This window comes from Pagrus major, chromosome 2 (genome assembly GCF_040436345.1).
Source record: "Pagrus major chromosome 2, Pma_NU_1.0".
NCBI classification, from domain to species: Eukaryota; Metazoa; Chordata; class Actinopteri; order Spariformes; family Sparidae; genus Pagrus; species Pagrus major.
Window position 1 is genome coordinate 4982161 of NC_133216.1, and position 14036 is coordinate 4996196.

Consider the following 14036-nt stretch of genomic DNA (forward strand, 5'->3'; position numbering starts at 1 on the left):
AGACTTTACCTAATTGGGGGTTTGAGAGATATATATGTAGCCAAGTTTCTTCCCAGAAACATTTATGTGTATATTTTTAAATAGATCTGGTTGGTCACCAACCTTTCCAAACTTTAATTTCTCAATGTTTTGAACACCAAATAACTTTTTAACATTGACGTATAAGGCACGAGCACAAATGTATTGTAATCACACACAAAAAAAAAAGAGAGAAAACTTCTCTGAGGAAAAATGTTCAAATCTATGGATAACTTTTCGTAGCACATCGCTCAAAAACTTCAACCTTCACGAAAAGTACATGTCGACAACAACAACGCGCACAGAACGAGGCACAGATTTCAATCAGGCAAAAACGGAAGTCTCCTGTTTCCTGCCTGTAGTTGGGTCCTGTACAGCAGCCCGTGCGAGGCTGTCCTGGAGACCCCGCGCTGCCTGCACCTCTATCGTCTCGGGTGAGTTTGTTACAATGTAGCAATTTCTCTATTAATCCGAATAACTGTAAGAAAGCTGCAATATTCGCGCACTGCAGTGAAGCCGCAAACTGCACGGCTACCGCAATCGAAACGCCACACTGCTGCACGACCCGGCAAACATAGTCATTTTCCACCGAATTCCCAAGCATACCCCCCTCATCCAAGAGTATTCCAACATTAACTCATATTTTGCTTGCAAGGAGAGATAGATAGCTCGATACGCAATTGCGTTCACACCTCTAAGTAAACATTACTACCTCGTCTCGGTCGAATCGAGGTCCCGCTGTACATTGCGAGGTGTTAAAATTATGTCACTCGGTGGTTTGTTTTGAATGTCAAAGGCTGGAGCTAGCTATACGTCTGAATATTGTTGATAGCTGGCTTGGCTAAGAAGGCTAGCTAGCTAGGCTAACGAAATTCAACCCAGATGCATCAAAATGCTGGAAGTGGCGGCGAAACCGGGGGTTTGAAATGAAACGTTTTATTAAATTTGACTCCTAAGTCAGTCGCGTGGCTGTTAAACAGTGTGTGTTGTGACGATTTGGGAAAATATGCATGCAAAGCTCTTTGAAAACACCAGCTAGCATGTAGCAAGCCGCTTGCAGTGTCTCCATTCATATCCTGCGCACTGGCTCTGCTCTGACCGAGTAATGGCTACGATCCGCTGCCTTTTTAGAGCGGCAACGGGGAATACGGTCCTCCCCACACACACACACAACAACCCAGTGTATCTGCGTGTAAATTTTGGTGACTTGTTGTGTTTGTGTTGCTGGAAGTTCTTTGCACAAGTTGTTGTTGAGACTTGTGCGAGAAGCCGAAGTGGAAACCTTTTTTTTACAGGCTGCGTGAAAACCGCGCGTTTTCAATTTGTTGTCTTTTGCCATCCGCTGTTTCTCGACGTGTAGGCTGGAAAAACATACCTGCTGTTTGATCTGTGACCGGTTCATAATAGAAAGAAGGGGTTTTCTCGTTTATTGAGTGTATAAATGAAAACATGGGTGAAGGTGAAGATGGGTTTATGTGTTAAAAATGTAAGCTCTATTTTCTCTATTTAAGGGACATGTATGTCTTGTTTATAATTGTGATGCAGTTAATGAAGTTCAATACCTTTCTTAATTTCCTCTGGGCGTGCTTTATTTTCACAATACCCACAGCAATCTCCAGAGAAGCCTGGCAGCAATAAGTGATGTAATGTTTTGAGTCACTACTCATAATATGAATGTGAAAAACAAAGGGACTGTGAGATTTAAAAAAAAAAAAAGAAAAATACAGTCACTCTTGACTTTGATTTTTAACAAACATTTCTGGACATGTAGATCATCTAAAAAGAACTACAGGTTTCTGCATTTGGTCTGTAGGCGAGAATTAGTAAATAAAATTTAAAATACACCTCGGTTTGAAGCTGGTTAAAACATTCACGTTTGTAAGCGTGCAATTAACCAACCACGTAGCCTATAGTAATAGTAATGATGACCCTTAATTAAAAGATATTGTGGACATAACTTACTCGTCTGTGATTCGCTGAAATGTCTAGTATAACAGTCCGAAAGCAAGATGATGCGATTTAAATTTTTATTTGTAGTTAAGCCCTGTGTCGCACAGCATCAACACAGCAACAGGAAGAGATGTATGTCTTTTAAAAACCACCCATGCTGCTAATAGTGCTGTAAATAGCTTTGCTTTGCTTTGATTTTTGACCAAATTATTGTTTTATAGTCATTGAAAAGGGTCTTTCAGTTTTGTAGTTGTACATCATCATCATATCAATCTAACGCCTGTCAAAATTCAACTATATAACTGTAAAGCTAAAATATTACACAATGTTGTGCTGTTATAATAATAATATAATAGAAATGCAACCATGTACTGTTAAGTTGTATTTTTTTTTTTTCATGAAGATTGTATTGATAATGAAACAAATCATCAATGGACTTTAAAACCTTTTTCGCCTTTAACAGTTGTCATGGATGATGAAGACGGCAGGTGCCTTCTAGATGTAATTTGGTAAGTCATTGATGACACAGTGCAAGATCAGTTTTATATTTAGCAAACTGTTTCTTTCGTCTTGTACCTCTGTGAATCACATTGTTTTCTCCTGCAGTGACCCAGAAGCTCTCAATGACTTTCTTCATGGATCTGAGACCCATGTGAGTATGAAAGAAGATGCATATGTCAGGCTCGTATTTGGTAGTTACAGAAAACAGGTTTGTAAGTGATGTGAAACGGAGACTTAACTGTGTGCGTTTTAGTTGGGGCTTGCGTGACTTGAGTCACTTTCAGATTTCACCTTGATGCACTCTGAATCCCACATCCCTCACTGCTTTCATTTATTTTTTTTATTTTTTTATTTTACCGCTTCCTTTGGTTAACGGTTGTCTTTGCTTTTTGATTGCACTATTTATGGTTTCAGCCTGCCTTCCCCTTTTATTAGGCTAACTCACAAAATGAGAAATGCTAATACTAACGCTTCCCAACTCTGTGTTATTCCTATCATTTTGCCCCTCTGTCGCTTACCTTTTCACTGGTCCTTTACAATCTGGGTTTTTTCTGGACTGTTTTCTGTCCTTTCCTTGCCCTCCTCCTCTGTTTGATGGTCTGTATGTTTCTCTGTCCTGGTGGCTTTTGCCTGCTGGTTTGGGTGCCTTTGGTTTCTGTCTGTCCTATCCTGGGTGGGTGTGTCTGTAGTTGGACACTGACGACCTTTTGGATGGTTCGAGTGACCCCTCCAGCTCGTTCTTCTCTACCACTGGGGTGAGTAAAACCCCCCAATCCTCTTCCTTCCGTTTTCTCTCCATCTATGTGGCATGCATTTCCAAATATCCCCTTTCCACTAACATATCTACACTCTACAAGCTTGGATTTGCCGCAATGTGATGAGGTTTTTGTGGGGTTTTCATGTCTGCATTTCTGTGTTACACTCCTCACCAGCACATCTAGTCATCAAAATTCATCCTATCACCTTATTTCACTTCTTTCCATTCGCCCCTTTCCTTTTAAGGGCCATGTTCCAGAGGTCCAGCCTGCAGTCCAGCTGTCGGCCAATGAGCCGACAGGCCTGCCTAGAGTCAGTGTCGACCTGGACTTCCTGGAGGATGAAGACATCTTGGGAGGATCCCCAGGTGGAGAAGGTGGGAGCAATGGCATTGGGACAAATCACGAACCATGTGACATCCTGCAGCAGAGCTTGGCTGAAGCCAACATCACAGAGCAAAGCCTTCAGGAGGCAGAGGCTGAGCTGGACCTGGGCTCCTTTGGAATTCCAGGTCTTACGCAGGTGGTTCAGACACTGCCTGATGCCAGCCTTTCTGGGGCTGGAGGCACTGCTGTTGGTGTAGGCATAGGTGTTGGTGTTGGGGGAGCAGCAGCAATTTTCCCAGGGTCTGCCCCCAGCAACACATCTACTCCTCCCAATGCTACAGCAGATATGCTGGGTTCAGTGCTTGCCCAGCAGGGCCTCCAACTCCAACCCCAGGTCATGAACAAGGCCATTAGTGTTCAGCCATTTATGCAGCCCGTAGGCCTGGGAAATGTGACGCTTCAACCCATTTCAAGTCTCCAAGCTCTTCCTAATGGGAGCCAGTCTGGACATTTGGGTATCGGACAGATTCAGGTTGTGGGTCAGCCTACAGTCATGACTATCAATCAGTCTGGGCAGCCAATCCTGGCAAAAGCCATGGGTGGTTACCAGCTGCATCAGTCTGGGCCAGAGGTATCAGGTGCTGGTTCTCAGGCGGGGCTCGGAGGCTCAGGGGGTGGACTTCTGATCCAAGGCAACAAAGGCGCTTTGGGATCTCCAGCTTTAAATGGACCGGCTGTTTGTGTCAGCAGCACAAACAGCAGCAGTGGTGTTACAATGACTGCTCCTGCTGGGCTCGTGGGCTTTGGCAGTACTTCTCTAAGTTCAGGAATTGGACCCCAGACGCAAACACAAGGCCAAATCATGCAGAACGTGATCATCCAACGCACACCAACACCCATTCAGCCTAAACCCCCTCAGGGGGGAGCCATCCAACCGAAACTCTTCAAACAGCAGCAACCGCAGCAGCAGTCACAGCCAGCACCCCAAACCCTGCAAAACGATGCCCACAAGGCTCTAGGGCTGCAACAACTTCCGGTTTCTACTGCTCAGAATGTAGCCTTCTTGACAGGAAAGCCAGGCTCTAACGTTGTCCTGAGTACTCAAGCCACAACACAAGGCCCTCAGTTTCAACAAACCATATTCAAACAACAAGCAGCACAACCATCTGGCAAGCCCCTCAGTGTACACTTGTTAAACCAACAAGGCAGCATCGTTATTCCCTCTCAGACAGTTCTGCAAGGTCAGAATCACCAGTTTCTCCTGCCACAACTTCAAGCAGGTGGGCAGATCCTGACCCAGCACCCTGGGGGCCACATCATAACTAGTCAGGGTCCTGGTGGACAGCTCATTGCAAACCAGATTTTAACTACAAACCAGAACATCAACTTGGGTCAGGTGCTGACTTCACAGGGCCACCCTGGGGCTGCACACATCCTCTCTGGACCCATTCAGCTCCAGCCTGGCCAAATGGGCACACCCACCCTCTTTCAGATGCCTGTCTCACTGGCCCAGAGTCAAAGCCAGACACAGACTCATACTGTCTCAGGTCATGCCCAGACAGTCATACAGGGCATGCCAATCCAGAACTCCCTGACCATGCTTAGTCAAGTGGAGGGGCTGAGCCCTGCAGTCAGCCTCCAGCCAGCCCTACAACCCCAGCCAGGTGGAGTCCCCAGCAGCAACAGCACAGGAGCAGCAACCATGGCTCAAGGCCAGCCGGGAGAGTGTGTTACTGTGCTGGGCAGCTCCACAGACCAGGCTGCTCATCCTACTCAGCAGCATGTACCACAGTCCTCTATCCTCGCCATGCAACCGGCTTCGTCTGTGTCCACAGCTGCCACAGTACCCTGCTCTTCTCCGTCCATGTCTGTGTCCACATCTTCCTCTGTCACAGCAGTGGGGCTGGTCCCCCCTCAGGCTCAGCACAGTCCAGGGAGGTTACTGTTCACAAACCAGGGCTCCAGTATGATCCTGAGCCAGGAGTCTCTGCAGATGTTCCTGCAACAGGTCAGTGTTCCACTATTTGCATGTTTGCTTTGATTGTGTAAAGTTAACATTGACTTAAAAATAAATAACATGCACGGAGTGATATGTTGGTCTGACCTCTTTGGTTTACTATTTTACTCCCCCTTCCCTCCAATCCCCTTCCTCCTTCCCTCCCTCGTCCTGAAATGGTAAATATACTCCTATCAGGAGCAGCGCCACCAAACAGAGAATGAGTCAACCCCCTCTGTGGGCGTACCAGCGTCTGTAATCGTCAGCAGCAACAGCATCACTGCTCCGGCCCCCGCTGTCCATGACAGCCAATTAACTGACTCGTGGGTGGGTCAGAGCCACAGCCCTTCCCCTGGCCCCTCCCACATGACAGCAGTGGTAAAGCAGGTAGAAATGCCCCTTTATGTCAAGCCCCACCCACTTGTTGCTGCTGCTGCCGCCACAATGTCAGGGAATCTTACCTTTCCCCATCACTGCTCTGTCCTTCTCTTCTGCATTAGTCATTGCTTCCATGCCTCTCACAGTTGCTATGCTATTCCTAAGCTCAAAAATCACTCATTCGCTTGCAGCTTCTGTGTGTTTCTTACATGACTTCTTTATATGTAAAGGCATGATCATTCCAGTTGTCCATATGTATTGTATGTCATCCACTATCCTATTTTAACATTTAGCTGTATGCACCTCTAGAGAATATGGGACTAGCAATTAAGTGCCAGTTCTTTTTTTAACTTGAGCTAATTGTTTAACTAATTTGGTATGTCTTCCATCCATTCTACTGAATGTATATTGCAACAGGATACAAAAAACATGCTCATGCTTTAACAGAGGAGCTACCAAGGTGCCAAGATCACCTTGTTCACCTCTTTACTAACATTCTTCTCACTCAAATTCAATCAACTCACCTTCATCTACTACATTACTGACCAACGACTGATCAATCAACCCACACCTCTCCACCTTTTACCTCTCATATAGACTCTTGTGTGTTTACAGTGCCACCACCCCTTGTAACCCCTAGTCTGACCAGTGTAATGACCCCCCAAATGATAATTACATGCTTCCCTGACCCCAGTCCCTGAAGTCTTCAGATCACCCTCTACTTCACCATCACAGGCCCGCAGATCTTGACTTCTTGCTTTTGTGAACTGTTTTTCTTTTTGGCTCGCAAAATGATCATTGCTCCCTTTTTTATGTCTAATCTTCCTCAAATGCTAGAATAAATCAGTGGGTTCTACTACTTTCACCAAGCAACTACTAGATTTTAAAGTCTAACACTCCGCTTTTTGATTGTTTGGTGTTGTTTTACCCATGTTTGTAATTTTGTCTTGGGGTTGGGCGATAAATCCATATTTTTGTATCATGATTTTCAGTGGAATTGTGATAACAATTATCATATGTTATTATTTAATTGTTCCGCAAATTAACAGTTCCAAGAAGAGTGTGCTTAAAGGAACTGTTCACCCAAAAATGACAATTTTGTTGTTATCCTACTCACTCACTCACTCACTCACTCACCATGTCGATGGAAAGTCTGGGGATTTCTAGAGCTCCACAGCAAAACAGAGTTGCAGCATTCTCCTGATCAACTGAAGTTACTGAGGACATTTTAAAACTTATACAAAAAATAACAGAAAAAAAATTACGCCTTTTCACTGTGAAGCTCCAGAAATGTTTTGTGGAGTACGAAACTTAACCTGGCTTAAATCAGCATGGGGGTAAACTGTTCCTTTAATCCCCACCAAAAGATATTCTAATTGTTATGTGATGCAGCTTATCGCCCAGCCCTATTTTGTAACTATTGTCAAATCTTGAACCTTGTACAAGAATCATATTTACTATATACTCTGTGCATGCATATCTTTAAGTGTGTGTTTTTTGTGCTTGATTTTCCTGATTTCCATGTGAATCAAAATATTGTGTGCATTCTTGAATCAAATTAGGATTTCAGTATATTGTCATTCCCCTTCTTCAGGTACCCTCCAGTGGACACAAACAGCCCCTGAAGATCCAGGGCATGTCCCCCTCACCGACTTTGACCACTCACCCCGCAGCGCCCCCAGTGGCAGTCAGCCCCCAGCCTTCCCAGTCCCCTCTCACTCTGAGCCAGCAGATCCAGTCACCACACCAACAACAACAGTCTCATCCTCCCTCTCAGCCTCAGCCACAGTCTCAAACTCCCTCCCGCTCATGCACACCCTCATCTCATCCTCCACTCTTTATTGTCCATAACCAAATAGCAGAGTCCCCCCAGCCAGCTCCACAAGGCCAGACGCAGCCCCAGCAGGCACACATTCAAGTTCAGCTTCAGCCTCAGCCTCGGCCGGCCTCTCAGCCTGCCCCTTATCAGCAAGACATGCCACCTATGTCACAGTCACCCAAGCCTCCTCCTGCACCACCTGCACAGCACCAGTTTACTTCTCCTCCTGTGAGCACATCTGCTGCTGCTGTCGTCAAAGCCCAGGTTCCCATCCAGGGCCTGACAGCAGAGCAGCAGCACCACCTGCAATTAGTAGGAGCGCAAATTCAGACCCTGTCAGGCATCACTCAGCCCTCACCTCAGCAGAAACAGCTGCTGGATAAGCTGCACCAGGTATTGTCCCAGCTCACCACATACTTCACTTGATGCAACTTCTCTTAATGTTATTTGCATGCAACGTGAGGTCTCACTGTTATAAAGAGTTTGGCTTAAAGGAGCAATTTGCGAGATATGACCCGAATTTTAGTTAAAATATTCAAAAATGTTGTAATATTATCAGTTATGTCAAACACATTTATGTTCTGGGTCCCAGAGATATCTACTCTGTAGTTAGATTAGCATGCTAACCAGCTAGTCCAGGCCCGTCCAGTCTCATAATACCACTTGTGAACTCCTCTTAAAACACACTATTCAGGCTCAGTGTAAACGAAATAAAACTCACTGGTCTGTCTTTCCACAGTCACCTCTGGTTTGGTATAAATAATAATATACAGAACAAGATATGAGAATATTTCGGCTCTACACACCGTTTTCACCCATTGCTGATGTTTGACTCACTGTCGCTCCTCTGCCACTTGAAACCTCTCCTGTTTACAAATAACACATTTAAATGCATCATATCCAGCTGGTGATTGGATTGGCGATCAACTTATTAGTTCAGATCTGCAAGTACACTTAAGGAAGCCAAAATGTGTAAGAAGACTGTCCTGATCTGTTTTCAGGTCCAGCAGAACATCCTGCTGCAGGCCAAGCAGTCCGCTCAGCCTCAGCCTCAGCCTCAACCTCAGCCTCAGCCGCAAGCAACCAGTCAGTTCAGCTCCCAGCAAGATGTGCCTGTCGATAAAGTGGTTCTTGCATCATCAGTCAGCACTGGTACACCTGCTCAGCTACCCTCAGTGCTGCAGCCGACGTCCGTGCTCGTCAAAACTCCTGCTACAGGTTAGACACAATGTACTGTGTAATGTGATGATGAGAAACAGAAGGACCCTGAACACTCCGTGAAGTATTTCCCTTGTAATGATTTGTTTCCTCTTGTTTTAGCATCAAGTGACTTACAGGTATTCTCAGGAGCCCAAGGGCCAGCTGGAGCAATGGTGAATCAGACTGTCACTCCTGCCAGCCTTATCCAGCCTGCACAGGTGGGTAACATCACAAAGCCTCATAGGACATTCATTGTGGTTATTATGGATTGTGTGCTAGCTGTTATCTATATTTTTCTCACCATTCAATACTGAAAGTAATTTAAACTGTGTTCAGTGTATTTTGTCAGTGTCTAACCTTCCTGATTGTCCCCACAGGTTCAGCCAAAGCCAGGGGTGATCAGCTCAGTTGGAGGGATGACTCTGGGGAAAGGTGGGATGCAGATACAGGTATTAGGACCCAATCTGACTCAAATGCCTGCTCCACAGCCCCCAGCTCCAGTACAAACTCAGGTAAAGGTTTGTCTCTGCATGTTAATGAGGTCCTAAAAAAATCACCTCTTAATATTTAAGCTACAGGTTGAATCTGTCTGAATCATCCGTTTGTTCACATTACAGACAACAACAATGAAGATGCCTTTCAGTGCAGAGCCCAGCAAAGAAGCCAGGTATGTGCTGCATGCATTTTATAATGGCTTATTTTAACTGTCCCATAATGACATTTTTATAAGATATTATGTCTTTATACACACCCTACTGCAGGATGCTAGAACAACTGAGGAAACAGCAGGGTTCAGTGCTTCACCCAAACTACAGTGCTCCTTTCCACTCATTTGAGGACACACTGCACAGACTGCTGCCTTACCATCTCTACCAGGGAACTGCCAACTCTTCTCAAGACTATCAGAAAGGTAACAAACTCCTTAATCTCTAGTAGAGACAGAATACAGTTAAGTGCCCTTTTTTTCCCCTAATTTCACTATGTTCATGAACATCTTGGTTCTCTTGTGCACAGTGGATGATGAATTTGAAAAGGTCTCCTGCCATCTGCTGAAAAGAACCCAGGCCATGCTGGATAAATATCGCCACCTGCTCTTCACAGAGTCAAAAGTAAGTTTATAAATCAGCATTCTCAATATACACCTTCTCGTCATCTTTTTTGTCTTGAATTGATCTTGAACTGATGGATTTTGGTGTTTGAACCTGAGCAGAGACTGGGCCCCTCGGCAGAGATGGTGATGATTGACCGGATGTTCATTCAGGAGGAGAAGATCGCACTGAGTCAGGACAGGATTTTGGCAAAGGAGAGACCAGGTACTTTACCATTCTCTGTGGTCATAAATCAGTGTTTCCAACACTTTACTTGGGTGGGCTGCCCAGGTATATTAGATGAAAATTAAAAGAAACATTATGTAGGCAAACTTTCAAAGTGATTCAACTTGCCATACCCCCCAGCACAGGTACACAGACATTCGGTGGGAAACACTGTACATGGTTTTGTGATTGTCTTGAAAAAGATTAGGTGTATGCCAATGATGAATAATTCTGTTAATTTCATTGCAGAGGAGTTTGTGGCAAACGTGCGCTTGTTGGAGAGTGTAGTTTCATCCCAAGAGAAATCATCTTCTGCTGAGCCGACCCCAGTGAGTGGAGGTGTTGCTGCTGCTGTCCCTGCTCCAGCACCTGCAGCTCCTGCCCCAGCACCTCTTCCAAACATCACCCCAAACCCTCCTCCAGGACCTACCCCAGCTCCAGCTCCAGCTCCAGCTCCAGCTCCAGCTCCGGCTCCAGCTCCAGCTCCAGCTCCAGCTCCGACTCCGGCTCCAGCTCCAGCTCCAGCACCTTCTACCACCCCTTCCGCCACCCCTTTTCCTCCTACCAAACTAGTAATAAAGCAGGGTGGAGGTGGAGCCTCTGTGTCCTGGTCCAGCAGCTGTCCCCCTCCACCTCCAGCTGGAGCAAGCAGGGTGGTGCCCGAACCCACCAGCCAGAGCACCTCCTTCAGTCGTGCTCCTGCAGCATCCTCCTCTTTCTCCTCTTCGTCCTTCAACTCGCAAGCTGCTGATGATGACGACGCTCTCCCACAGAGAACCAGCAAACCGCCTATGAAGACCTACGAGGCTCGCAGGAGAATTGGCTTGAAGCTGAAGATCAAGCAAGATCAAACGGGGTTCAGTAAGGTAGTCCACAACACTGCCTTAGATCCAGTGCACACACCTCAACCTCAGCAGAGCAGCCAGTCCATATCTCAGCCCCAGACACAGCCTCAGTTTGAAGCTGCTGTAACACACCCAAAGTCCAACCCTTCATCAACTCCTCCTACTACAGTCATCAGAACTCAGTCCCCCGTATGTACTGTTTCTTCTGCCTCATCGGTCACCACGGCAACCACTCGGTGTAATCCACCACTGAAAGGTAATGTTCCCCCCAATGCAGCTCCATCTTCCTCTACCTCTTCCTCTCATAGTTGGTCATCATCCACCTCCTCCTCCTCCTCCACTCAAATGAATGGGACATTAGATCACCATGATGTAGGTGGGGTCAAACACAATTCTGCCTCCACTGCCACCCCCTCACAGACAACCTGCCGTCTCCCCCTTCGAAAAACCTACCGGGAAAACATTAGTCCCCGGGTCAGACCTGGTGTCCCAGGGGGAGGAGACGAAAGTTTGTCCTACCCCAGACCTACACCCTCACCCCCCAGGCACGAGGCCTCATCTCCTCCCTCAGAGCGGACAGTGATAGCCAGTGTGAAGGTGGAGAAAAGAGGCAGGGAGGCCTCGCACGCACACACAGAGTCAAGCCACGAAACTGGCCGTTTAGTGAGTGCAATGCAGGGGCTGGACGAAATGGACGAGGTGTTTAACCGTGGTATCAAAACCACACAACACCATCATCTCCCGCAGCTCCTCGACAGGGAAGGGGCAAAGGAGAGAGGGGAGGAGCACACAGACCAAGAGACAGATGTAAGTAGATACAAGCGGGCGAGTGGGAAAAATAGACATAGGGCAGGTGGAACATTCAGAATGGACCAGCATGCCCCTGGGCCTCCCTCTCCAGAGTCCTCCTTTACGCGAGACTCTTTGCTTCCTGCCAAACGCTGTAAGTCAGACTCCCCCGACATGGATAACGCCAGCTTCTCAAGCGGCAGCCCTCCGGACGACTCTCTGAATGAGCACCTGCAGTGCGCCATTGACAGCATCCTGAACCTGCAGCAGGAGCCCTCTGCCCGCGGGCACCACATTAAAGGGGGCAACAGCAGGTCCCACCAACACCAAAGCCAGCGCCCAGGGGGCTCGGCAGCCTCATCCCACAGACCCTCAGTCCCACCTTCCTCCTCTGCTTCCTCGTCCTCCTCCTTGGCCCAGCACCCTCAGGTCGGTGGCCGTGGCCACAATGGCAGCCTGGTTCCCCAGACTCAAAGCAGATAACAGCCCCTCAGCCCCAGGCCGGACTGATAAGGGGGGACTGAGAGACAGATTTGGAGGCAGGGGAAGGGGGGCACTGTGAAAACATCAGTACATCACTGTACTACTCTGCCAAGCTGTGTTGGCTTTGTTTGTCCATTTGAATTGTCCAGACATTTCTTTGTCATTTACCGCCTGATGTAGACCCTGAAACTGTGGTCAAAGGTAAAATGTGTCTTTGAGAAGTGCAGACTTGAAGGTTCCTGGCATTTTGTATGTCAGCCAAGCTCAAGAAACACGATAAAATTGTCAGAGGTTGTTGTTCTCGATTTCTTTCTCCTTTTTTTTCACTTTTGCTCTTTTCTCTTTCTCATTTGGTGTTCATACATTCCTTTAGTGTGGCCTGAGCACCAGTCTCTGTCCACAGCAGTTTAAACGGTGTCTCAATGAGCATCAGGCAGCTCAATTAAACAGTTCAAGTCAGCAACTTTATTCAACTTAGTTGCCTGAAGCTGAGAGGCAGAAGAGAATACAACTAGGGTCATACTGTAAAACATTATGAAATACATACTAGGTCTTCCTTTACCAACCAAATTTGATTCTCTTATCACAAAGCTAATGCTACCCGACAGACACAAACAGCACATGCTGAAACGATAGTCCGCCTCTCTTATTATGAGTTGATTTCTTTAGATGTCAAATAAACCTGAAGGCTCAGTTTCCCTGCTCACAATACAACTGCTGCTTGCATATCATATCATGCATTTTCAAGTAAAATATGTTCAGAAAATGATTTAGAACAATATTGTTGTTTTCCTTTTCGACTGCTCTTGGGTACTGTCAACATGTAAATGAAATATTTAAGGAAATTCAGTTTTTTTCTGCTTCTGATGTCAGATGATTCTCCAGGTTCTTGTTTGTAGAGCACACCTCCACACACACACGCACACACACCTGCCCCTCTGTTGCTTATGATGCCATGTTAGGACTTTATGCATTTCAGTCAGCAGGGGGCAGGCCAGTTTTAACTGTTGATTTTCTGTGTTCTCTGTCTGTTTGTGTCATCTTTCTGCCACTGTATCCCTGCCTCCCATGTGTGTTTTCTTTGTGTTTTTTAAGCCTGGTGGACAATTCAAACACAAACAGAGCACAAGCATTGAAATGGAAAAAAAGGAACAATAATAATGTACAAAAAGACCGTAAGAGAATTTGAAGTATAGTATTACAGATTAATTTTGTATTGTATTTATTGTGTATAATGACACTTTTTAAAAAGAAATGTACATTTAGTAAAACTGTAAATTAAACCTTGCTTCTTTTATGAAACATTGCTTCTTCTAGTCATTTGTCCAGCAGTTTAAACGGTGATTGCAGATCTTCATGGTACATTCCTTTGGATGACTAATGATGACTGAGTAGTACTGTATGATAGTCAGGAGGGGATGGTGGTAATAGACGCAGCGATGGAGTGTGTTCCCTATCAGACAGCCAGCAGGGGGGGGCATAGAAGTGAGGTAGAGCTGGTTCATATGCTTCATCGCCTGGAAGGTTCACAGAGTTTGGCAGGAGTAAAGACAGTTTAGACTAATGAGGGGAAAAACTCTCACATCTGTAAACCTTTGACATGTTACAGTAGGTGAAGTAGGAAAGGAAAACAATAGAAAAACACTGAGGAGGCCACAGCTG

General features: G+C 46.1%; 1 protein-coding gene across 4 annotated transcripts; it reads left to right on the forward strand.

The window, feature by feature from the left end:
* Positions 1 to 410: 410 nt before the first annotated feature.
* On the forward strand, positions 411 to 13678 carry bicra (BRD4 interacting chromatin remodeling complex associated protein). Of its 4 annotated transcripts, XM_073485475.1 has the most exons (14): positions 411 to 452; positions 2432 to 2477; positions 2575 to 2620; positions 3472 to 5559; positions 5746 to 5934; positions 7520 to 8137; positions 8746 to 8962; positions 9065 to 9162; positions 9322 to 9456; positions 9562 to 9611; positions 9706 to 9854; positions 9959 to 10053; positions 10152 to 10257; positions 10507 to 13678. In XM_073485475.1, the coding sequence occupies exons 2-14, from the start codon at positions 2437 to 2439 to the stop codon at positions 12372 to 12374; spliced, it is 5700 nt and encodes a 1899-aa protein (XP_073341576.1). In that variant the 5' UTR covers positions 411 to 452; positions 2432 to 2436; the 3' UTR covers positions 12375 to 13678. The 4 variants fall into 4 exon arrangements, with proteins under 4 accessions (XP_073341576.1, XP_073341559.1, XP_073341568.1 ...); XM_073485458.1 differs by lacking the exons at positions 411 to 452; positions 2432 to 2477; positions 2575 to 2620 and having other exon boundaries at positions 2963 to 5559; XM_073485467.1 differs by lacking the exons at positions 411 to 452; positions 2432 to 2477; positions 2575 to 2620 and having other exon boundaries at positions 2963 to 5559; positions 10155 to 10257.
* The last annotated feature ends 358 nt before the right edge of the window (positions 13679 to 14036 follow it).